The sequence below is a fragment of the Cervus elaphus genome, chromosome 8 (genome assembly GCF_910594005.1).
Source record: "Cervus elaphus chromosome 8, mCerEla1.1, whole genome shotgun sequence".
Classification (NCBI taxonomy): Eukaryota; Metazoa; Chordata; class Mammalia; order Artiodactyla; family Cervidae; genus Cervus; species Cervus elaphus.
In genome coordinates this window covers 53,450,157-53,476,678 of record NC_057822.1, presented here as the reverse complement: position 1 = coordinate 53,476,678, position 26,522 = coordinate 53,450,157, and the positions used below count along the sequence as shown (strand labels likewise).

The window sequence follows — 26,522 nt, the reverse complement described above, 5'->3', positions numbered from 1 at the left end:
TCCTCCTTGGAAGGAAAGTTATGACCAACCTAGATAGCATATTAAAAAGCAGAGACATTACTTTGTCAACAAAGTTCTGTCTAGTCAAGGCTATGGTTTTTCCAGTGGTCATGTGTGGATGTAAGAGTTGGACTGTGAAGAAAGCTGAGCGCTGAAAAATTGATGCTTTTGAACTGTGGTGTTGGAGAAGACTCTGGAGAGTCCCTTGGACTGCAAGGAGATCCAACCAGTCCATCCTGAAGGAGATCAGTCCTGGGTGTTCACTGGAAGGACTGATGCTGAAGCTGAAACTCCAGTACTTTGGCCACCTCATGCGAAGAGCTGACTCATTGAAAAAGACCCTGATGCTGGGAGGGATTGGGGGCAGGAGGAGAAGGGGATGACAGAGGATGAGATGGCTGGAGGGCATCACCAACTCGATGGACATGGGTTTGGGTGGACTCTGGGAGTTGGTGATGGACAGGGAGGCCTGGTGTGCTGCGATTCATGCGGTTGCAAAGAGTTGGATATGATTGAGCGACTGAACTGAACTGAACTGACTGAGGGATGGGAAATCAGAGACATTTGGTGAGCAGCAGGGTGATAATTTTATCTTTTAATTAAACAAACAGAGGATAGCAGTTCTGCAGGTTTTTTTTTTTTTTTTCCTTCTTTGGTCTATTTTGAGTTTATTGCCTCAATTAAAATATTGTGATATCTTTCTATTTTCCATTACTTAGTCTGTCCTTTCTTTCCAGTCTCACACTATCTGCAGTAAATATTTTTGTGTCCTTTTGCCCAGCAGTCTAACTTTTTGATGCCCCAGTGTCTATTCTCATTCCTCAGCCCCAGATCCATTTTTTTTTATTAGATTTCTCTGAACTCCTGCAGCTCTTTCTGTCTGTACCCCACAACTTAACCTTTAATTATTCACCTACTGGGCTTTCCACTTGGTTCTGCCTTTTGTTAGCTGAGTGAGAACATAAATTTCTCTCACCACTTCCCTCCCCTACTCCAAATTGACTCTGCCTCCCAACCTCGATTTCCAAAGTTCTTCCATTATTCTTTCCAGCACTCAGCCTCACAATCTTCATTTTCTTGCTCACTCTTTTGCTAATCTCTTGTGTCTCATAATTGTGCAGTTACCAAACTCTTCCCCATGCACCATTATGCTCATGTGAATCAAATGACATAATGAAAGTGAGAAGCCTGTTGCAGACACTACATATAAGAGAATACTGCTCTCTCTTTCTTTAACTATTTTTCATGCCTTCCTTCATTTATTTCTTCATCATTCATTTATGCATGCACTTGTATTGGACCTAAGTGCCTTCGTGGAAATGTGTTTGCTACTGAGGGAGCCACAAGTTAAATATAAGCCTCTGATCTCCAGGAGGTAGGTAACATTCTTATTGGAGAAATCACGTATGCATATTTATAGGTACCTAGGTTCTGATATGGAGAAGGCAATGACAATGGAAAAGGTGATGGCACCCCACTCCACTACTCTTGCCTGGAGAATTCCATGGATAGAGGAGCATGGTAGGCTGCAGTCCATGGGGTTGCTAAGAGTCGGACACGACTGAGAGTCTTCACTTTCTTTTCACTTTTATGCATTGGAGAAGGAAATGGCAACCCACTCCAGTGTTCTTGCCTGGAGAATCCCAGGGACGGGGGAGCCTCGTGGGCTGCCGTCTATGGGGTTGCACAGAGTCAGACATGACTGAAGTCATGCAGCAGCAGCAGCAGCAGGTTCTGATATGATTGAAACAAGTGGAAATGTTCTAGGAGATGGAGAAGGGGGCAATGATGATGTTCTGGAAAGGTCTGGGAGGGCTCCAGGAAGAAGTGAGTGGGGGGTGACTAAATCACATCACTTGCAGATTAAAACATCTGAAGGCTTCTCTACATACTTAGAGTAAAACCAAGTGTCTTCTTTAGCGGTTACTAGAATCTTCATGATCAGGGCCTTTTTAAATTTCATCTAAGACTTTTCTTACTTGGGGGGTGGAAGGGGGCTCTAGCCACAATAATCTTCTGTCAGTTCTTCCAGTGCCTCAAGCTTGTTTGCATTACTGTGTCTTTGGACCAGAGGTTCTCTTTGTGCAGAATTCTGTTTCTACAGATCTTTGCACGGCTGGTCCTTTCTTGCTAGTTGACTCAAATGGCAATGCTCAAAGAGCCGCCATCCCCTAAATACTCGTCTTAAATAGCATCCCCCTTTCCCCGGACCCTGTTTTTCAGATATCTTGTATTTATTGTAAAAGACTTACTATCTGAAAACATCTTGCTTGCTCACTTGTTTACTTCTATATCATCTATTCCCTTCACCCTACCCACTTCTTAGGATGTCCATGTCTCCATCGTGGACCAGAACCTACCCAGGATGTAAGCTCTTTACAAGTGTAGACCTGGGTCTATGTTATATACTATATTGTCAGGGCTGAGATGGAATGTGACACATATGTACTAAATAAACATCCACCGTTACCATACAGCTTCCTTGGCTCCAATCTCTCTCTCTTTTAGTGACAATCACCAAATTTCATTACCAGGCTCTTTCTCCTTAATGCTACTTTTACTGTATAATAAATATTCTGGCCATAGGGATGTACATGGAAGGAAGGAATGCCATTTCCAAGAGTGGTTGATAAAAACTCTTTCCTTCTCTTTTGATTTTTATTATGTAAGTGAATCTGACCCTAATGATTTAGGGAATGTCATGATATGGAAAGAGATATGGTTCCTAAAGGACCATGTGTAAGATTAGGAACACTTGCCTTGAACTGTGATGAGAGCAAGAAAGAAAGGTGTGAGTCTGTCATGTCTACAAAAATTTAGCACTTACATGTTTTAACATGTTACTTATCCTAACCAATATATTTGACAACTAAGACTTCCATCATTTTGCTGTTGTTGTTCAGCCCCTAAGTCATGTCCGACTCTTTGCGACCCCATGGACTGCAGCACCAGGCTTTCCTGTCCCTCACTATCTCCTGGAGTTTGCTCAATCTCATGTCATTGAGTTGGTGATGCCATCCAACCATCTCATTCTGTTGCCTGCTTCTCCTTCTGCCCTCAATGTTTCCCAGCATCAGGGTCTTTCTTAGCTCTTTAGCTACTACACACATTCTCAGTCATGAGCTATTCCTTTCATTAACTACCTTAATTCTACCTTAACATCTGCTCTCTAGTATTAAGCAAAGAAAAGTGCATGGACCTCAAAGATATCTTAGAAAAACATGAGGTTGAGTTCAAGAATTGCCCTTACCTACTAATGTACCCTTAGCATGTTATTTACTTCCCCCAAACTTAGTTCACACCTTTATTTAGATGGACTAAAATATAATTCACTATACTGTTGTGAAGAATGAAATGAGATGGTATACTTGACTTCTGTGCTAATTAAACATCTTTCTTTATGTTTCTTCTTCTCTATACCTACAAAACTCCTATGAGTCTTGCAAATTCTCCACCATGCCCCAAGTTTTCTGGAGCACAAAAGAGATTAAGAGTATGGTCTCTGCGTTCAGATCTGACTTTGACCCTTAATAGCTAAGTAAACTTACACAAATTATTAATTCCTTTATCGCATCCTATTTAAAGCTAGAATAGTCCTCGTACCTAAGTTCAGTGTTACAGTGAAGGTTAAATGAGTTAAGAGTGCAGAGCCTGTGGAGGAGTGCAGGGCACAGAGTAAGTGCTCACTGGTGCACAGTGGTGATTTTATAATTATTCTCTCAAATCTTTTAAATCTAACTATCTCGCTCATGCTGACATGGCCTTTCTCTGTACTTAAGATACTTGTGTCCAGTGGATTACTTCCTCTTAAAAAGAAAGTCTTCTTGATTAACAACTTTTCAGGCTCTGAAAGTGAAAGTCACTCAGTCGTGTCAGACTCTGCAACCCCATGGACTATATAGTCGATGGAATTCTCCAGGCCAAAATACTGGAATGGGTAGCCTTTCACTTCTCCAGGGATCTTCCCAACCTGGAAATCGAACCCAGGTCCCCAGCACTGCAGAAGGATTCTTTACCAACTGAGCTACCAGGGAAGCCCAAGAATACTAGAATGGGTAGCCTATCCCTTCTCCAGGGGATCTTCCTGACCCAGGTATTGGAACTGGGGTCTCCTGCATTGCAGGCAAATTCTTTACCAGCTGAGCTACCAGGGAAGCACTTCTTAATATTCACAGTGCTCCAAACCAAACCTCCCAGCCAATGTTCAGTTCAGTTCAGTCGCTCAGTTGTGTCCGACTCTTTGAGACCCCATGAACCGCAGCACGCCAGGCCTCCCTGTTCATCACCAACTCCCAGAGTCCACCCAAACACATGTCCATTGAGTTGGTGATGCCATCCAACCATCTCATCCTCTGTCATCCCCTTCTCCTCCTGCCCCCAATCCCTCCCAACATCAGGGTCTTTTCAAATGAGTCAACTCTTCACATGAGGTGGCCAAAGTACCGGAGTTTCAGCTTCAGCATCAGTCCTTCCAGTGAACACCCAGGACTTACCTCCTGCAGGATGGACTGGTTGGATCTCCTTGCAGCCCAAGGGACTCTCAAGAGTCTTCTCCAACACCACAGTTCAAAAGCATCAATTCTTTGATGCTCAGCTTTCTTCACAGTCCAACTCTCACATCCACACATGACCACTGGAAAAACCATAGCCTTGACTAGATGGACCTTTGTTGACAAAGTAATGTCTCTGCTTTTTAAAATGCTGTATAGGTTGGTCATAACTTCCTTCCAAGGAGTAAGCGTTTTTTAATTTCATGGCTGCTATCACTGTTAGGCAACACAAATAAACTTAAGCTAAATTCCATTAAAAAATGCAAGTCTACTGCACTGGTGCACTGTAGTTTATTACCATGTGCTGTTTCATTCTAAGTGCAAAGATTTTTCTTCCTTTAATTTAACACTCAGTACAAGATAGTAATTTGAAGCTATACTTCAGTTTGAGAAAAACAAAAACTGGGGAAAAAAGATGCAATCTATGAATAAGTGGGTTAAAATTCCCAGAAGCTTGTTATACTAATAAAGGACTATAAATCCCCTTCTGTGGATGTAAATAATATATAGCCATTAGGTACTCTGGGTTTGACCCCTGGTTGGGGAACTAAGATCCCACAAACCACAGGGCTGGCCAAAAGAAAATGTCTGTATGTACGTCTGTGCTTAGTCATTCAGTTGGGTCTGACTCTTTGACCCCGTGGACTGTAGCCCATAAGACTCCTCTGTCCATGGGGATTCTCCAGGCAAGGATACTGGGGTGGATTGCCATGCCCTCCTCCAGGGGATCTTCCCAACCCAGGGATTGAACTCAGGTCTCTCACATTGCGGGCAGATTCTTTACTGTCTGAGCAACCAGGGAAGCCTGTCTGTATGTATATGGTCAAATATATCTAGCAAACTGTTGGTTATATATTAATTATCTAACTAAAAATAGAAATAGCAGAATTGATTATAAGCAACTGTATCTTTAAGTCACATTTTATATTATAAACTCATAATCATAATTATTAGGCTCTATATTATGATACATTGCTATTGTTTTGCATACTTTATATTTGCTTCTCATTTCCACTTTTTAATTGTTTAACTAATTCTGACCAAAGCAAGAATATCTGTCATAAAAATCTGATCAATGTTTTCCCACTTTGCACAAACTTGTATAACAACCACATCTTTTATCCTTAATTAATAGTAAAATAAAATATCTGTAGAAAAAATGATGTAAGGAAATGATACTTAATCATCATAAAGTCATCTAATTTCCAATTTGTTCATAAATGGCTTAGAGAAAATGAGAGAACAGTTTAAGAAACACTTTTCTAGGACTTACTTACGACCTGGCACTCTTCCTTACTCAGATGCTTGAACAAGTTAGTTCTCTCTCAGCAACTGCTTAGTTTTGCTTTCTGTATATGAGACTCATATGAAATATTTTGGGATATCTGCTTAGCCTCTGGCTGAGATAACAATAATTAAGAGAAAAAGACTAACAGATAGGTTGGCCATCTATTCATCTTGCTTTAATCCTGCACTGAATCAGATACCTTAGTAATAACACATCTGGATATCATTATTCAGGTTTTTCAGAGAATAACTCATACAGACATAATCTCATAACTTCAGAATTTATCATTAATATATTACATTAAGATCCAATAAGTAATTCTGCATATTTATAAGGGAGTTACCAAGGATGTTGCATTTTATTTCATTCAAAATATTAAAGTTATACAGTATAAATTTTTGTGGAGTTTAGAACTTGTTAAAATGTCTCTTGATGAATGAGCTGTCTTTTCTAATTACACCAGAAGAATTATTCCTTTCCTTCCTTACCTTGAATTAAAGATATTCAGATATATAGTTTCTGATTAATTGTAACAGCTTCTCTTAGTTTGATTTGTCTTTAAAATTATTTTTCTATCCTACTTTTCTCCTTTTTCCCTGTCAACATTATTTATTATTAAATTTGTCAATTTTTTTCATATTTAAAATAACTTCATTGTATTTTTACCTTTTGATGTCACTGATTCATATCCTTTGAAGAGCCTCCTATTTTCTATGCTTTCTAAAGAGATGAGTAGTCAGTATGAAAACCTTATTTCTGTTGATTTCTGCATGAGGGTTAAAATACAGAGTTGTAAATGCTAATTTTTGCATACAATAGACCATCTTATCTAATTTAAAACTGATGGTGAAAATTTTAGGCCAAAACATAAGGGGGAACAATGCCACTGGGGCCACTGGGGATGCTTGTGGAGAAGGTCTACATAGCTTACAGTAATTCTGTTCCTATCTTAGATGATGTTTGAATTCAAAAGAACATTCAAAAGGACATTATCTATACCAATACCCTCATTTCCCATAATTTACCTATGAGAAAATGGATTTTGTTCTGGTATAAGGATAGACATATACATCAATGGAATAAAATGAGAGCTCAAAAATCAACCTTACATACAGAATTAGTTGTTTTTCACAAGGGTGCCAAGAGAATTCAATAGAGAAAGGATAGTCTTTTCAATAAATAGAGTTGGAATAACTGATAATCTGCATGTAAGAAATATTCCTGAGCCCTTCCTCCTTCTATACAAAAAAATTAACTCAAAATGAATCAGAGATCTAAATGTAAGAGCCAAAACTGTAAATCCCTTAAGAGAAAATACAGGAGTAAATCTTTGCGGCCTTGGGTTAAGCAAAGTCTTCCTAGTTGTGACACAAAAGCAAGTGATAAAAGACAAATTGAAATTCATCAAAAACGGAAACTTTGGTATTTTGAATGATATCAACAAAAAAGTGAAAAGACAACTCAACAGAATGGAGAAACTATTTGCATATCCAGCAGATATAGGAAAAGTCTTATACCTACAATTTCTTTAAAAATCTTACAACTCAATGGTAAATACTTCAATTAAAAAATGAGTAAAAATATGAAGAGATGTGTATCCAAAGAAGACACACACATGATCATCAAGCACATGAAAAGAGATTCAACATCTTTAGCAATGTAGAAAATGCTAATCAAAACCACTACCAGATAACAACTTTATACCCACTTGGATTATATTAATCTAAAAGATCATAATAATAAGTGTTGGCAAGACTGTGGAGAAATATGGATTCTCATACATTACTCATATAAATATATAAATATACATACCAAATATAATTGGTGCAGCCACTTTGGAAAGCTGTCTGGCAGTGCCTCAAAAAATTATTCATGAGGTTACCATTTGATTCAGCAATTCTACTCCTAGGTATATACCCAAGAGAAATAAAAACATCCAAACTAAAACTTTCACATACACATATGAATACAAAAAATCTGTATACACATGTTCATCACAGCATTATTCATCAGAACCCCAAATTAGAAGCAAACCAAATGCTCATCAACTGATAGAGAGACAAAATGTGGTATGTCCACATAAAGAAATAATTTTTATCAATCAAAAGAATCAAATACTGATATATGATACAATATAGGTAAACTTCAAAATATTTAAGTTAAAAAAAAGCCTGTCACAAAGGACTACTTATTGAATGAGTCTATTTACATGACATGTTATAATAGGGAAACCTATACAGACGTAAAGTTGTTGCCTTAGGATGGAGGAGGGAAGTTTGGGGAGGAAATGGAGAGGGGCTGCTATTTTTTTTTTCTTCTTTTTATTTTTTTAAATTTTTTTTGTTTCATTTATATTTATTAGTTGGAGGCTAATTACTTCACAACATTGCAGTGGGTTTTGTCATACATTGATATGAATCAGCCATGGAGTTACATGTATTCCCCATCCCGATCCCCCCTCCCACCTCCCTCTCCACCCGATTCCTCTGGGTCTTCCCAGTGCACCAGGCCCAAGCACTTGTCTCATGCATCCCACCTGGGCTGGTGATCTGTTTCATCCTTGATAGTATACTTGTTTCAATGCTGTTCTCTCGAAACATCCCACCCTCGCCTTCTCCCACAGAGTCCAAAAGTCTGTTCTATACATCTGTGTCTCTTTTTCTGTTTTGCATATAGGGTTATCATTACCATCTTTCTAAATTCCATATATATGCATTAGTATACTGTATTGGTCTTTATCTTTCTGGCTTACTTCACTCCGTATAATGGGCTCCAGTTTCATCCATCTCATTAGAACTGATTCAAATGAATTCTTTTTAATGGCTGAGTAATATTCCATGGTGTATATGTACCACAGCTTCCTTATCCATTCATCTGCTGATGGGCATCTAGGTTGCTTCCATGTCCTGGCTATTATAAACAGTGCTGCGATGAACACTGGGGTGCATGTGTCTCTTTCAGATCTAGTGTCTTCGGTGTGTATGCCCAGAAGTGGGATTGCTGGGTCATATGGCAGTTCTATTTCCAGTTTTTTAAGAAATCTCCACACTGTTCTCCATAGCGGCTGTACTAGTTTGCATTCCCACCAACAGTGTAAGAGGGTTCCCTTTTCTCCACACCCTCTCCAGCATTTATTGCTTGTAGACTTTTGGATAGCAGCCATCCTGACTGGCGTGTACTGGTACCTCATTGTGGTTTTGATTTGCATTTCTCTGATAATGAGTGATGTTGAGCATCTTTTCATGTGTTTGTCAGCCATCTGTATGTCTTCTTTGAAGAAATGTCTGTTTAGATCTTTGGCCCATTTTTTTATTGGGTCATTTACTTTTCTGGAATTGAGCTGCAGGAGTTGCTTGTATATTTTTGAGATTAATCCTTTGTCTGTTGCTTCATTTGCTATTATTTTCTCCCATTCTGAAGGCTGTCTTTTCACCTTACTTATAGTTTCCTTTGTTGTGCAAAAGCTTTTAAGTTTCATTAGGTCCCATTTGTATATTTTTGCTTTTATTTCCAATATTCTGGGAGGTGGGTCATAGAGGATCCTGCTGTGATTTATGTCGGAGAGTGTTTTGCCTATGTTCTCCTCTAGGAGTTTTATAGTTTCTGGTCTTACATTTAGATCTTTAATCCATTTTGAGTTTATTTTTGTGTATGGTGTTAGAAAGTGTTCTAGTTTCATTCTTTTACAAGTTGTTGACCAGTTTTCCCAGCACCACTTGTTAAAGAGGTTGTCTTTTTTCCATTGTATATCCTTGCCTCCTTTGTCAAAGATAAGGTGTCCATAGGTTCGTGGATTTATCTCTGGGCTTTCTATTCTGTTCCATTGGTCTATATTTCTGTCTTTGTGCCAGTACCACACTGTCTTGATGACTGTGGCTTTGTAGTAGAGTCTGAAGTCAGGCAGGTTGATTCCTCCAGTTCCATTCTTCTTTCTCAAGATTGCTTTGGCTATTCGAGGTTTTTTGTATTTCCATACAAATTGTGAAATTATTTGTTCTAGTTCTGTGAAAAATACCATTGGTAGCTTGATAGGGATTGCATTGAATCTATAGATTGCTTTGGGTAGTATAGCCATTTTGACAATACTGATTTCCAATCCATGAACACGGTATGTTTCTTCATTTGTTTGTGTCCTCTTTGATTTCTTTCATCAGTGTTTTATAGTTTTCTATGTATAGGTCTTTTGTTTCTTTAGGTAGATATACTCCTAAGTATTTTATTCTTTTTGTTGCAATGGTGAATGGTATTGTTTCCTTAATTTCTCTTTCTGTTTTCTCATTGTTAGTGTATAGTAATGCAAGGGATTTCTGTGTGTTAATTTTATATCCTGCAACTCTACTATATTCATTGATCAGCTCTAGTAATTTTCTGGTAGAGTGTTTAGGGTTTTCTATGTAGAGGATCATGTCATCTGCAAACAGCGAGAGTTTCACTTCTTCTTTTCCTATCTGGATTCCTTTTACTTCTTTTTCTGCTCTGATTGCTGTGGCCAAAACTTCCAACACTATGTTGAACAGTAGTGGTGAGAGTGGGCACCCTTGTCTTGTTCCTGATTTCAGGGGAAATGCTTTCAATTTTTCACCATTGAGGGTAATGCTTGCTGTGGGTTTGTCATATATAGCTTTTATTATGTTGAGGTATGTTCCTTCTATTCCTGCTTTTTGGAGAGTTTTAATCATAAATGAGTGTTGAATTTTGTCAAAGGCTTTCTCTGCATCTATTGAGATAATCATATGGTTTTTATCTTTCAATTTGTTAATGTGGTGTGTTACATTGATTGATTTGCAGATATTAAAGAATTCTTGCATTCCTGGGATAAAGCCCACTTGGTCATGGTGTATGATTTTTTTAATATGATGTTGGATTCTGTTTGCTAGAATTTTGTTAAGGATTTTTGCATCTATGTTCATCAGTGATATTGGCCTGTAGTTTTCTTTTTTTGTGGCATCTTTGTCTGGTTTTGGAATTAAGGTGATGTTGGCCTCATAGAATGAGTTTGGAAGTTTACCTTCTTCTGCAATTTTCTGGAAGAGTTTGAGTAAGATAGGTGTTAGCTCTTCTCTAAATTTTTGGTAGAATTCAGCTGTGAAGCCATCTGGTCCTGGGCTTTTGTTTGCTGGAAGATTTCTGATTACAGTTTCGATTTCCTTGCTTGTGATGGCTCTGTTAAGATCTTCTGAGGGGCTGCTATTGTATACAAGTTTCTTTTTTTAAGTGATGAAAATACTACAAAATTGTTTGTGTTTATGGTTAAACAACTTGGTGAATATATTAAAAACAACTGAATTGTATACTTTACATGAATGAGTTTTATGTGAATTGTATTACAATATGACTATAGAACTATCTTTCTATTTATCATCTAATTATCTATGTAATAAAATCTGTCTATAGAAAAAAGAAAACAGGTCAAGGGAAATGGCATGATTTTATCCAAGATGGAATCTCTCTTCTCTGAACCCAGTGGTCTTTCCATTTTGTCACACCAACTTTTTTCTCTCTTTTTAAACTTTCTCTTAGGTAGCTTTGATGAGATAATGGCATAAATCACTCAAACCTTTCTCTTTACTACATGTTTGTTACCCTTAACCTTTCAGGGGCTTCATGTATTTATCTGTCAAAGGAAGATAACATCACCAGCCCTAACTACATCATAGAGATTTCAGAAAATCATAAGGAAGGAGAAAGTAGTCTGAAAAGTGTTAGGTTTTAATACGTTAGAAGGTTTTATTTTTCCTCTGTCTATCACTTCATGCCATGTGCATCTCAAAAGAGAAATACTTTCTCCAACAAAAGTACATAAAGACAGTTGCTAAAGGACTTAACGAATTCAGCATAAAATACACCATGGCATATCCCCCTAAGCACATAATAATACACAAAAGTGTCAGATACTGATATATTGATCAATACAGGTCTTCTTTTTATTTATTTTAACCCCTAAGTATTTTATTGAGTATGAGGGCTACTCCATTTCTTCTAAGAGACCCAGATAATCATGATGGTGTGATCACTCATCTAGAGCCAGACGTCCTGGAATGCGAAATCAAGTGGGCCTTAGAAAGCATCACTATGAACAAAGCTAGTGGAGGTGATGGAATTCCAGTTAAACTATGTCAGATCCTAAAAGATGATGCTGTGAAAGTGCTACACTCAATATACCAGCAAATTTGGAAAACTCAGCAGTGGCCACAGGACTGGAAAAGGTCTGTTTTCACTCCAATTCCAAAGAAGGGCAATGCTGAAGAATGTTCAAACTACTCTCACATGCTAGCAAAGTATTCTCCAAGCCAGGCTTCAACAGTATGTGAACCATGAACTTCCAGATGTTCAAGGTGGATTTAGAAAAGGCAAAGGAATCAGAGATCAAATTGCCAACACCTGTTGTATCATTAAAAAAACAAGAGAATTCCAGAAAAATATCTACTTCTGCTTTATTGACTATGCCAAAGCCTATAACTGTATGGATCACAACTAACTGTGGAAAATTCTTGAAGAGACGGGAAAACCAAACCACCTTACCTGCCTCCTGAGAAATCAGTATGCAAGTCAAGAAGCAACAGTTAGAACTGGACATGTAACAACGGTCTGGTTCCAAATTGGAAAAAGAGAACGTCAAGGCTGTAAATTGTCACCATGCTTATTTAACTTATATGCAGAGTACATCATGCGAAATGCTGGGCTGGATGAAGCACAAGCTGGAATCAGGATTGCCGGGAGAAATATCAATAACCTCAAATATGCGGATGACACCACTCTTACGGTAGAAAATGAAGAAGAACTAAAGAACCTCTTAATGAAAGTGAAAGAGGAGAGTGAAAAATCTGGCTTGAAACTCAACATTCAGAAAACCAAGATCATGGCATTGGGTCCCATCACTTCATATCAAATGGATGCAGAAACAGGGGAAACAGTGAGAGACTTTATTTTTGGGGGCTCCAAAATCACTGTAGATGATGACTGCAGCCATGAAATTAAAAGACACTTGCTCCTTGGAAGAAAAGCTATGACCAACCTAGATAGCACATTAAAAGCAGAGACATTACTTTGCCAACAAAAGTCTGTCTAGTCAAAGCTACGGTTTTTCCAGTAGTCATGTATGGATGTGAGAGTTGGACTATAAAGAAAGCTGAATGCTGAAGAATTGATGCTTTTGAACTGTGGTGTTGGATAAGACTCTTGACAGTCCCTTGGACTGCAGGAGATCCAACCAGTCCATCCTAAAGGAAATCAGTCCTGAATATTCATTAGAAGTTCTGATGCTGAAGCTCCAATACTTTGGCCACCTGATGTGAAGCACTGACTCATTTCAAAAGACCCTGATGCTGGGAAAGGTTGAAGGCAGGAAGAGAAGGGAATGACAGAGGTCGAGATGGTTGGATGGCATCACTGACTCAATGGACATGAGTTTGAGTAAGCTCCATGAGTTGATGATGGACAGGGAGGCCTGGCATGCTGAAGTCCACGGGGTCGCAAGGGGTTGGACACAACTGAGCGACTGAACTGAACTGAACTGAATCCCTAAGTCTGACCATCCAGTGTCACTGTAGTGCACATAGCTCTGTTGTATTTTCTTAACCCCAAATTGACAAATCTTTTTAGAGAAGGAAAAACATATTTAGTTAAAATTAAACTGCATACTTCAATCAAATATATTATTTTTGTGTAATTGATCATTTGATGTTATATTTGAATGCCTTAGAGTATCATGTTTATGTAGATATCTATGTTTAAAGAGAAATACATCCCTAATTTCTGCTAATGGGAAGATTAGCAGAATCTAGCAGAAGAATTAGCAGAAGAATATTTTATTTCTTGCTTTTCCCCCCAACTGTTGTACATGTCTTCCTAATATACATCTTTTAATATCTGCTCATTATAGGCACTTAAGACTAGTTGGGACCTAGAATTACTTTTATTACCCTGGATAATACAATTTTGATTAGAGAAAGTTCACTTTAGGATGAGCTCAAAGAACAGGGTAAACTATTATGTTAAAAACTTTGAAAAGACTGCAATGAACACAAAAGAGCTATGGTAGATGATCATCCACCCCAAGTGAATAGTCATGGTTTCTTATGTTTCATTCATAGCTTGGTGGTGAAGGGATGAATGGACCCACTCTTGATTAATTTTACTTTGCACAGGGGTGGGGAACAGGAAGTTAGAAAAACCAGATATCTGTTTCCTTTATTTTCTTCTGTATACTATAATAAACATTTAGTTCTTCAGCATTATTGCTTTTTGGATTGGTTGTTGCATATAATTTTACAATTTGTTAAATCACTTATTCGATATTACATATCGTGTTTATAAGGGAATGTTTCTGGGGCAGACTGATGTGGCTGCCAAGGACTGCTTGCTGATTTGTTGTTTAGATGAACCAACACATGCAGTATATTACTATTTGGAAGTAAAACACTGAAGACCAGCAACAGCGTCTACCCAATTTAAAACACCTGTGGGAAGACAGTTTCTCCGTAAATAATGCTTATACCCCAGAAAGTTATTTGTTATGAATGCTCTGGATACAGACAAAGGAAATGTTTTCAGTACACATACTGTCTAGCCTTCTGGAGCTAACCAAGAAAGATGTTAATGGTAGACTTAAAGGGGACTTAGGTTTTGGTAAATTTTTTAGATCACAAATGCTAGGACACTGCCTCAAATCCACTTGCCTTGAGAAATGAAAAATTTTTGAAAGCATAATTAGAATTTGGGCCACAGAAATTATGTTCTAATTGAAATACATTATTCATAAATTCGTTTAGCATTCGTAAAAATCTCCACAGCCCCAGGGTTAAGTAAAATTTTCAAGAGAGAAGCTTTGTTGATCTATAAAATATGATTAGGCTCATCAAAAATACATACACACACGTGTGCAGGTACATATACACACAGACATGGGGGAAACATACCTCTAAATTTTATGGTAGTTATCTTGGAATAGTGGAATGGCATTGTAATATTTCTAGGCTTTTGGCATTTCTATGATAAACATGTACAACTTCTATAATCAGAAAAAGCCACAGCAAATTCCATTTTTATGTAATTATCAAAACATACAGTAGATTGGGAAATAAGCTTGGAATTATATTTATAAGTGCTAAATAAAAAGGTATAGCAGAACACTGCCACTTCGATAGGGATTAAGGCCCACTGGCATATAGGCCATATTTATTTGCCATTTAATTTGGTGACTCTTCCTTCTTTTTTATATCTCATAATTTCTATTCTTGTAGTGAGAATATAGATGTGTAATAAACATTTTTTTCCATTTGGGAAGGCACATGTAGCCCATCAACTATTCCAGAAATACTAAGGAATGAAGTCCTACCTTTCTTAGTGAATGGCTTACTGAGCCGTGAGTGCCCTTGCTGTTCTGGGTTCCTCAATGGACAGCCTTTTGTACAGCCCTTTGAAATATTACTGGTAGTGGCTCCAGCATTAAAGGAAGGAGGAGTGTTCAAAACCATCCCCAAGAAAAAGAAACGCAAAAAGGCAAAATGGATGTTTGGAAAGAAGAGAAGTGAAAGGCAAAGGAGAAAAGGAAAGATAGTCCCATCGAATGAAGAGTTCCAAAGAATAGCAAGGAGAGATAAGAACACTGTCCTAAGCGAACAACGCAAAGAAATAGAGGAAAACAACAGAATGGGAAAGACAGGAGATCTCTTCAAGAAAATTAGAGATACCATGGGAATATTTCATGTAAAGATGGGCACAGTAAAGGACAGAAATGGCATGGACTTAACAGGAACAGAAGATATTTAGAAAAGGTGGCAAGAATACATAGAACTATACAGAAAAGATCTTAATAACCTGGATAACCATGGAAAGGTTATAACCATAACCTCTGGACAGTGTGATCACTTCACCAGAGCCAGACATCTAGGAGTGCAAGGTCAAGTGGGCTTTAGGAAGCCTCACTACAATCAAAGCTAGTGGAGGTGATGAAATTCCAGTTGAGCTATTTCAAATCCTAAAAGACGATGCTGTCAAAGTGTTGCACTCAATGCGGCAGCAAATTTGGAAAACTCAGAAGCGGCCACAGGACTGAAAAAGGCCAGTTTTCATTCCAATCCCAAAGAAGGGCAATGCCAAAGAATGTTCAAACTACCACAGACTTGCACTCATTTCACACGATAGAAAGGTCATGCTCAAAATCTTCCAAGCTAGGCTTCAACAGTACGTGAACCATGGATTTCCAGATGTTCAAGCTGGATTTAGAAAAGGCAGAGGAACCGAAGATCAAATTGCCAACACCTGTTGGATCATCGAAAAAGCAAGAGAGTTCCAGAAAAACATCTACTACTGCTTTATTGACTGTACTAAAATCTTTGACTGTATAGATCACAACAAACTGTGGAAAATTCTTAAAGAGATGGGACTACCAGACCACCCTACCTGCCTTCTCAGAAACCTGTATGCAGGACAAGAAGCAACTGTTAGAAATGGACATGGAATAACTGACTCTTTCAAAATTGGGAAAGACTTACAGCTAGGATGCATACCGTCATCTTGCTTATTCAACTTATATGCAGAGTATATCATGTGAAATGCCAGGCTGGGTGAACCACAAGCTGGAATCATGATTTCCAGGAGAAATATCAATAATCTCAAATATGCAGATGGCACCACCCTTATGGCAGAAAATGAAGAGGAACTTCAAGAGCCTCTTGATGAAGGTGAAAGAGGAGAGTGAGAAAGCTGGCTTAAAACTCAGCATTGAGAAAACTAAGATCATGGCATCAGGTCCCATCATTTCATGGTAAATAGATGGGAAACAATGGAAACAGTGACATATTTTATTTTGGGGGGCTCAAAAATCACTGCAGATGCTGACTGCAGCCATGAAATTAAAAGACACTTGCTCATTAGAAGAAAAGCTATGACAAACCTAAACAACGTATTAAAAAGCAGAGACATTACTTCACTAGCAAAGGTCCATATAGTCAAAGCTACGGTTTTTCCAGTAGTCATGTATGGATGACTCTGGATGTGAGAGTTGGACCATAAAGAAGACTGAGCACCAAAGAACTGATGTTTTTGGACTGTGTTGGAGAAGACTCTTGAGAGTCCCTTGGACTGCAAGAAGATCAAACCAGTCAATCCTAAAGGAAATCAACCCTGAATATTCACTGGAAGGACTGATGCTGAAGCTGAAGGTTCAATACTTTGGCCACCTGATGAGAAGAGCTGACTCATTGGAAAAAACCCTGATGCTGGTAAAGATGGAAGGCAGGGGGAGAAGGGGACGACAGAGGATGAGATGATTGGATGGCATTGCTGACTCAACGGACATGAGTTTGAGCAAGGTCCAGGAGATGGTGAAGGACAGGGAAGACTGGTGTGTTGCAGTCCACAGAGTCTTAAAGAGTTGGACATGGCTGAGCGACTGAACAACAACTCCATGTTACATGCCTCTTTTCTGGCTAAAAATCTAAAGCACAGAGGACCCTGGCGGGATACAGTCCATAGGGTAGCAAAGAGCTGGACCTGACTGAAGCAACTTAGCCTGCATGCACATCACTTGCTTTAGATATAAATTATGTTCACCCTGTTTCATAATCATAGTTGCTATTGCCTTACTCAAAACCAGCAAACTAAACTTGAAATACCTCAAAGAACCAGGTTTTGGTCAAGATGTGTCTCTTCTCTACAACCTCATGGTTGGTTAATAACCTGTTCATCTATTTGGGCACACATAATCAGAATAAGGATATTCTTCATCTATAATGATTCAATACATCTGCAAAGAACAAATAAAAACCATACAATCTGCCAAAAATAAGGTGTATATATCTAATGGGAAAGAAAATATTTCCAAAGGACATCGTCGGTGATGTGAACCTGGTAGTGTTATCACAAAGTGGTTGCATTTTCTATTTCAACAACAAAAAAGTGTGAAATTCTACACCGAATATATCCAACATGTATATGTGCGCCTTATATACATAATACACACTGCACACACACACACACGTCATTAAACACGAGAAGATAATGAGTGGTGATTAAGAGCATGGTGTCTGGAGACAGCCTGATAGGGTTCAAATCCTAGTTCTTCCACTTACTGTTTGGTTTTGGGTGGTTTGCTTAACCTTCGTGTGCCTCAGTTTCCTTTTGTGTGAAATGAAAATTGTTAGTGTATCTAACTTTATAAGGTTGCGTGCATGTGTGCTAAGTTGCTCAGTCGTGTCTGACTCTTTGCAACCCTATGGACTGTAGCCCGCCAGGCTCCTCTGTCCATGAGATTCTCCAGGCAAGAATACTGGAGTGGATTGCCATGCCCTCCTCCAGAGGATCTTCTTGACCCAGGGATTGAACCCTTGTCTCAGCATCTCCTGCATTGCTAGGCAAATTCTTTAGCACCACCTAGGAAACCCTTTATAAGGTTAGCAGGAGGATTAAATGGCTCCATGAATGTAAATATTACCATGGTACTTGCCACACAGGAAACACATGCTTTTGAAAATCCTGCCATCTTTTGATGACTAGAATTGAGATTCATTCTTTTTTTTTTTTTTTTTTTATCTTCGAGACTGGGATGTTATGTTGTGATGTTGGAACATGGGGCTTGTATTCCCTGATTTAAGGGACAGGACTCTCTGAGTTGGAATATACTAGAAACTGAGTGAGAAAACTCAAGAAAAATTTGCGTGTGGGAGTTTGGTGAGTGAGCACTGGAAGTAAGGCAGGCGTGCCCCATTAGCAGAGTACAGTTTACCCAAGCAGGTAAAAGGGAAACAAGTAATGAGAAGAGTTAATTTAGTGGTAGAAATACAATCTAGGCTTAGAAGTTTTGTTTATTCTACCTTCATGTAGTATTTCATTACTTTTATGTAAAATGGAAGTTACCTGATTTCTACTGTCTGAACTAAATAAAAATTATGAAAACATATGAAACATATTAATGTTTCCAATACTTTCTTCCTGTATATCTTGGTACTCTACACCAGATCCACATCTGCACCCATCATGTCCTAATTAAGTTTCACTAATCATTGCATGATAAATAGCATAGTTGAGGCATAATTACTGAGAAAAATTCAAAAGACTCTTCAGAACTTATGTGAAAATCCAATTCCTTTCTAAGTAGCCCAGTACATGGAAGACCTGAGGTATGTCTTTATTTTAAAGACTATGATTTATTTTCAAATTTCAATTTTATTTTGAAAGTCTCACTTTTTGCAAAGCCCAACTCAAATTTGGAGGTAGGTTAGTTGTATACTTTTTGGTTTGTCTTTTTTTTGGAATGACCTGTTGTGCATTTGAAGTGGCATCACTATTTATTCATCTTGCTAAGTAATACTTAAAGTGTTCAGCTTCAGTTTGCAGACCTGACTATTTGCCTGGTGGCTCAGATGGTAAAGAGTCTGCCTGCAATGTGGGAGGCCGGGGTTCTATCCCTGAGTTGGGGAATTCCCCTGGAGAAGGCAATGGCAACCCACTCCAGTATTCTTGCCTGGAAAATCCCATGGACAGCTACAGTCAATGGGGTTGCAAAGAGTTGGACACAACTGAGCAACTTCATGTTCTTTCTTTCTATTGGCTGAGGGGTGTGTGAGTCATAGACACGGTGTTTGTAGGCACAGACCATTGCACAGACTGTGTTACAAATGCTCCTCCTATTTATAATGGTACTTCTTAAGTTGTGTGAAATCTTGAAAAAGTACAAATTATTTTTTCTTGTTTAAGATAGGTAGATTAATACATAAAAGAAAGAAATAACACAATTAAACTCTTTTATATTAGGACATAGATTTGCTAAAAATGCAAACATCAGCATATTTTTCTTGAAATTATGGAAGAGGAAAGAGGTGTGTTTCCCTAAATCAGGAGCTATATGTTTCCCCCTCTCTCTGGAAAAAAATTTCTGGGCAAAAGGAAGTGTTAAAGGAATGAGAGGTGTCTCCTCTTCAGACCCCGCCCATCTATACAAACAGATAATACGATGGCACTTTGCAGAGGTGACAACCTTGTCTTCCTGGTAGAGAAGAGGCAATTTGAGGGAGGCAGCATACTAACTACATGCGACTTAGAACTAAGAAAGTTCTCTTGTAAAGCCTTAGATCCAACTAAAACTTTGGATTCTCTGGACTAGAATGATTTTCTGTTTTTGTTTGTGTGTGTGTGTGTTTTATTCTCTCCATGAATAAACTCACATTAGAAGCCAGTCCTAATTATGGTAACCGCATTTACAGTTCTAAGGCAAGAGAGCAAAGGGAATCAATAGAAAGAAAACACCCTGGGGGGAAGACTGAATGAACTCATGGTTCACTAAAATTTTGTGACTAAGCAGCATCTTCTTTAGATATCCCACATACAACCCCAACTGATCCTTTCACTTGGGAGAAAACATTTGGAAACTTTCCAATTGCAACACAATCTTTTTTTCAATTGTCAACCAGTAGCAGTTTTAAAAAGAAATTATTTCGAAATCTTAAGACTTAGAGGTGTCCTAATTTTCCCTATTAAACTCATAACCCAAATGTACTGAGGTCAGCAGGATCTAATGCCTAATTCGCTTATATGTATGGTGAAATCTAGTGCCAAGGAGCATCCTCGGCCATTGCCCTGCTTCAAATATTCATGATTCTCCACAGTCCAAAATGCATTAAAGGCAGGAACGATGCCAATGACACACAGTCTTCCTAGTGACAAGGAGCCTTCTTAGATCAAAGGAGCAAGATGTTAAAGACTTCAGACTAAACTGTCTTTGTGAGAGAGGCTCACAAAAGGGATGCCAAATCCCACACCCTGTTTTCAGTTACAGAACATCAATGAAATAAAGGAAAAAATAGATGCTTATTCATTTTCTCTTCTGAACTCTTTTTACTAAATGACTTTGCTTTTCTCCTTTCTTACCATTACAGTTAAACACAAGGATTTGATGCATAAAAACTGAAAAACATCATTAATGCTTTCAAAGACAAAATGAATGACTACTGAGGAATTAATAGCATTTAAGTCAATATGATTTTGCTAAAGGGGGCTGTGTGTTGAGAATAATACAAGAGCAATGTTGAGACGGGCACAGGAGCCATAAAGCATATGCATGAAGCAAATATGCATAATAATTTAGGCTGCCCCTTCATGTCATTTGTCGTCCAGTTCCATGTGTTCTTACACCTGTGGTCCCTTCCTTGATCTAGTCTAATACCTTGGAAATGTTAGGCATGCAGCCAATTTCATACTCAGCCATTCCTATGACCAGACCCAGCTAACAACTTGCTTTTTTCTTATATTAAATCAGGAATCAACCCCAGGGCTCTGAACTACTTCTGACTGACAGGACCAACAGAAAGTTCTAGGCTAATTACTTCTTAGGACTACTTTCCAGCACAAAGAGTTGCTGCTGACCTACTTTGGACTTACTGAAATAATTTATCAGGTAAGATAATTAAGGGAATATAAAACTGTTTCTAAAACCAAGCAAGTATCAGAAATATTTGTTGAAATCATAAGTCAGTATTCCCAGTGCTATCAGATGCGGCTTTATTGCTTTACAATGAGTCAATTTTATTATGCCTGACTTAGAAGCCCTTCTTTTTTTGTAAATTATACTTGGCAGAATGTATTTGAGAGTCTCTCTGATGTATAAATGTATTATTTTTGACTCTTTTTCAGCCTATATATAAAGAGAAACAATCTTCTAAGCCCTCCTTTTCTTTGCCTCTTAACCCTTTCCCCATAAATAGGTATGCGCATCCCTTCGCACAGGTGTTCCATTATTTTTGAAGTCTGTTCTGAATAAAGGGATGCCTCAGTGTAAGAGTAGATTTATCTGTGGTGTGGATCACTTACCATGTGGACTTTTAACTCTCTTTTCAAAGCATAATTGGTTCTTACATATAGGTAAATATCTATAACTGAAGAGTCTTTTGTAGCAATGTTCTTTCTTTTCTGCTGAGAAAATCTGCCCATTTTCTATAGCCTTGATGTTTTCCATAAGAAAAAGAAAACAAGAGGAAAACCTTGAAAGGACACCATAGAACATAAGGGAGAGATTGTTTAAGCTTAGAAATCATCTGTTTTTCCCCAAAATAAAGGCATTAACATGTTATATTATTAGTATCATGGTTTATCAGTGTCATTCTTTGTTATTTTTTTCTCCTATTCCTCTACTCTCCTTACCCTTCCCCCATTTACTTTTTAAAATTTTCTTCCCCATGTCCAATGTAACTTGCGTCTTAACTCAAAAACTCATCTAACTATGGAAACAAGATCAGTTGATTGCATACTGGCTTTTTAATTCTAACAAAGGTTTATCTTCATTGAGAAAATATCTGAATATCACTGAATAGCTAGATTTAGTCCTTGCGGTAAAATGTAAATATTAATTTCTTAATCTAGGGTTAAAAAAATCAGGAATTAATATTTCACATTTGTTTCAGTACTGCAGTTACAATAATATTATTTCTCAGTAAAATCTATTCACTTATTCATTTATCTTGTTATTACTTTGTAATGTAGAGTTGAGGAAACTTTATGCATAAAACTAGTTAATGCCAAAGGAAAAAACAAACTAAACACTGACTTGTAGTCTTTGTTTCCGCACAGCATATGCAGTGTTTTATATTTGTGAGAGAACCTGACCATGGTTTCATTCAAAATCAATAGCATATCAAGCTCCCCTGATCCAGTTGACTAGTACTAGAGTCAGATCACTCCCCTATTGCTTCTATCTTACTTTATAGCCTCTTGCATTCCATGCCTATTTAATTTCATTTATTGCTTTATTCTTGTGTCCTTCAGCTGTTTTCAATCTGCCCTTCATGGCCATAGCTAAATACAATATGTTAACATACAAAGGTATTTATGTAAATGAAAATCAATACACTTCTCATTTCAGCACCATTCGTTCTTGCTTACATTGGACATTTTTAGTACATTTTATTTAAACGCGAACAACTTTTCATTCTTGCCGGGGAACTATAATGATCTTCTTGGCTCCCTGCCCCCTGCATCCCTCTAATCTTCACAGCTATGGCCACTTAGCCCCATCTGGAGGTTCAGCTTTATTCTGCATTTTGGAACTAATCTTGTCTCTAGGCTGGGGGCGTACAAGATGTCCCAGCCAAAAACTAACTGATTCATCCACCAGCAGCCTTGCTGCTGGCTTCGTTCTGACCCTGTAACTTATTTCTGAGATCCAAGGGCTTGTCTCAGCCCTCTGTAGCCAAGACTTGGCTCTGTACACTACTTTCAGTAGGTGGGTATCCAGCATCTGTCCTTGGTTCATTTTCCAATTCATTGATGACTGAGGTTCTGCTTTGCCCTTCTTCCTGTTCCCTTTGTAACTGAATTTGTTGTCCTAATTCCAGTAGCCATGGCTGTTGAATCTTTCTGATGCTGCTTAACTTGCTCTAATCTCCTTGTTCTGTCCACCCACATAGCACGGATCTGAACTTTCGCTAGAACACCAGCGACATTTTCCCACTGCCTGCTGCAGGCTTCTCTCTTGTCCCCAGCTCTAACCCTGCAGGTCTTGAGTCACTGGATCTAAGCTGCCTGCAATCTGTCCATCACATTATTCCAGACATGACAGGGGAGAAATATTTTAATTGCATCTTTGGTTGAATTGTTATGCTAACATCCTCGAGTTCCTTTTACCTCATATCTTTATCTTGACCCGCCACTTAAACAGTTTAAAACTCAATTTCCTCTATGTAAAGTGATCATAATAGACTCTACTCCTAGGGTTATTATATAACTGAGAAAAAAAAGAATGCATACATATAGGTCAAGCCCATAGTAAATAATCAGTCATTTTAATCTGCTATTATTGTATCATTTCTTAGATCTTTGCAGATGTAAAGTGAAAACATGTCACTTAAAAGTGATCATTAGACAAGAGTGGGGAATGGGAAATTCTTAAGAAAGAATTAGGGGTCCGTGTGAATTTGTTAAAAGTAAAATAGCTGATAGCAAGTTATTTAATATCATTAAAAATAAAGTTAAACTATAGATGTAGTCATCAACAAACATTAAAAACCAAGATATTTTAAAGATACATTTCCTATCAACGTGTCTTAATATATAATGACTAAAACTGCACAGAGCTTTAAAGTACTTCAGCCAGTTCAGTTAAGTCACTCAGTCCCGTCTGACTCAAAGCATTTAGAAGGAGAGTAATTCTCTGAGTCAGTCATTTATCTTAGAGCAATATCTATACAACCATCTGGGGAGTTTTAAAAAGTAAAGTTTTAAGTCCCACTTCTATGAAATTCTGATTGACTAATTTTGACATGGAACTAAAGATGTGTTCCAAAAATCCCCTAAGTAATCCTGATGATCAGCCAGGTTTGGGAACCAGAAATCCATCAGTCATTAAGATGTCCAGGAGATTCTTAAGAACACATATGTTTGTTTACCTCCGGATGGTCAAGCTAGTGCATAGACTCCCTGACTTGGCTCCTAGCTGACCACTGGCTAGAAATGTCTGACAGGCATGGGAATCCTACTGAAGCCAGCTTTTATTAATGGGTGACTGTTTCACCTCGCTGGGTAATAGCAGTGCCTACCTGTAAGTACTTTGTTAATTTACCTTAAGAATCTCAGTTTGCTCAGTTGGAATCCTCAGTTTAACCTACATTAAAAATACTCTAAATTGTTTCAGGCACAGACTGTTTCATTTTTGTCAAATTTTTTAACTTTTCCTGTTTCTTAGCTAAATTCCCTCCACCCACAAAATGTTTGATCAAAATGGCCATGCTTTCCCCCCAACTTTACTGAGGCATAATTGGTATATAACAGAGTAAATGTTAAGGTGTACAATGTGTATATTGCAATGTGCTCACCACCACAGTGTTACCTAACACTCCCATCCCCTCACATAATTACCAGTTATTTTTTATGTGTGGTGAACATTTAAGATTTACTCCCTTACCTACTTTGATCAAAATGATTGTTAACTGCTCTAGGCAAACACACACACGCAAATGAAAGGGCTTCTGTTTGCTTTCCTGAAAGGTATGTGTATAAAAGTTGTATATTAAGAGAGAGAGACAGAAAGAAAGATTGCCTCTTTCTACTATTATGCCACACAAAGGCCTTTGGGGTGTTCACTGTGGGTATGAGAGCTGGGTAGGGCCAATACACGTGGCCCCTGGAGAAGGAAATGGCAACCTACTCCAATAGGACAGTGGATGCCCTAGAAGGCAGACCCATTTAAAATAATGAATATTCAAGATCTGTTCAGTGTATCTTTAAAGGAGAAGCTGAGTAACACCTGGGTGAAGGGAGTAGTTGATCCTAGACGGTGGCTCAGAAACCATGCCTTGCCCTAACAGCTCCCTAATTCAGCTATGGGTGTACATATATATACCTTTAAATAAAATCTCTGCGGTTACCCAAATCCACCATCTTGGAGCAGACTAGCAACTATACATTGTTTCTTGACCATGCTTCTTGAGAGATATTCTGGTAAATACACCTTTTCTCTCCATCTCTTACCATTGACAGTATTTGGGAGTCTCAGTGATATCTTACTGTACCTTATCAAGTAATTCCCTAGACAGTGGTTTGACTGACCCAACTCTTAGTTTAGCTGCAGAAATTCCTTCCTGTTATTGTAGCACTCATCTTTCTTAGTTGAGAGCTAGATTTAAAAAAATGTTGAAAATGTCTTCTTTTAGGAAATAACTGCTACAGTAAAAATAAATTATTTACCATTATTTTGTTTAAAAGAATAAAACAGCACATTACCAGACATCCTCAGCATCTTCATCACATTCTGCACCAAACTGGCAAATATCACAGGTGGATGTCTCCTTTTGACTGGTTTCTCCTGAGCCTTCATGGACTATAGGACAGAAAAAACGGAACAAAAAGAATTCAGATAAGTGCACATAATATCAACTCCAAGACTATTTTATATGAAAGTTGCTACTTTTCCAATGAACATTTTTGCAGTTGGAGCTCCATTAAGATTGTCATATTCAACTCTCTTCTTCCCTAAGTTTGAAGAAAACAATGATATGCTAGTTACTGAAATGTAGTGAATAATTCTTTTTACCACAAAAATAAAACAAACAAGAGAGCTTACTGGATTTATCAAAATGGGTTGGTTAATAAACCATATGAAAGAATTAATTAAAAAGAATTTAAATTGGATGGTATCTCCAACTCAATGGACATAGGTTTGAGTAAGCCCCGGGAGATGGTGAAGGACAGGGAAGCCTGGCGTGCTGCAGTCCATGGGGTCAGAAAGAGCCAGACATGACTGAGTGACTGACCAACAACAAAACTGTTACTGGCCTAGAGCAAAAATCTAGTGTCTATAAGAAAATTTTCTAAGTCCTAAATTATAGACTTTTTTCATTCAAAGGCTTTAATATATAATTTATAAAATTTAGGTGGGCAGCTTTGACTTTTTAGATATGTCTTTTCCCCACCTCAAGATGTACAAAGTACTTATAAGGAAAAATATATTAATTATAAATTTTAGAAAACACATTTTAATTGATTTTTACACTACTTTCTTGAATCTTACATAAATGTTGCACAGAGCCCATCATAGTGATTTCTTCTATAAGGGCTATGAACATATATTTTATTTAAAAATATATACTTGTCACTGATGATCGTTAATCATGTAGACTTAGACCATAAATTACAAGTGTAAAAATATGCTGCATACAACCTACTTATAAAATTAAGCTTTCAAAATCAGGAAACAA

General features: G+C 37.9%; 1 protein-coding gene across 1 annotated transcript in view; it reads right to left on the bottom strand.

Annotated features, from left to right (window-relative positions):
- TMEFF2 (transmembrane protein with EGF like and two follistatin like domains 2) overlaps positions 1-26,522 on the bottom strand; it is a 281,659-nt gene that overhangs the window by 102,623 nt on the left and 152,514 nt on the right. Inside the window, exon 5 of the mRNA XM_043910529.1 lies at positions 25,549-25,645. Within this exon, the coding sequence (XP_043766464.1) occupies positions 25,549-25,645 (97 nt within the window). The remainder of the gene's footprint in view (positions 1-25,548; positions 25,646-26,522) is intronic.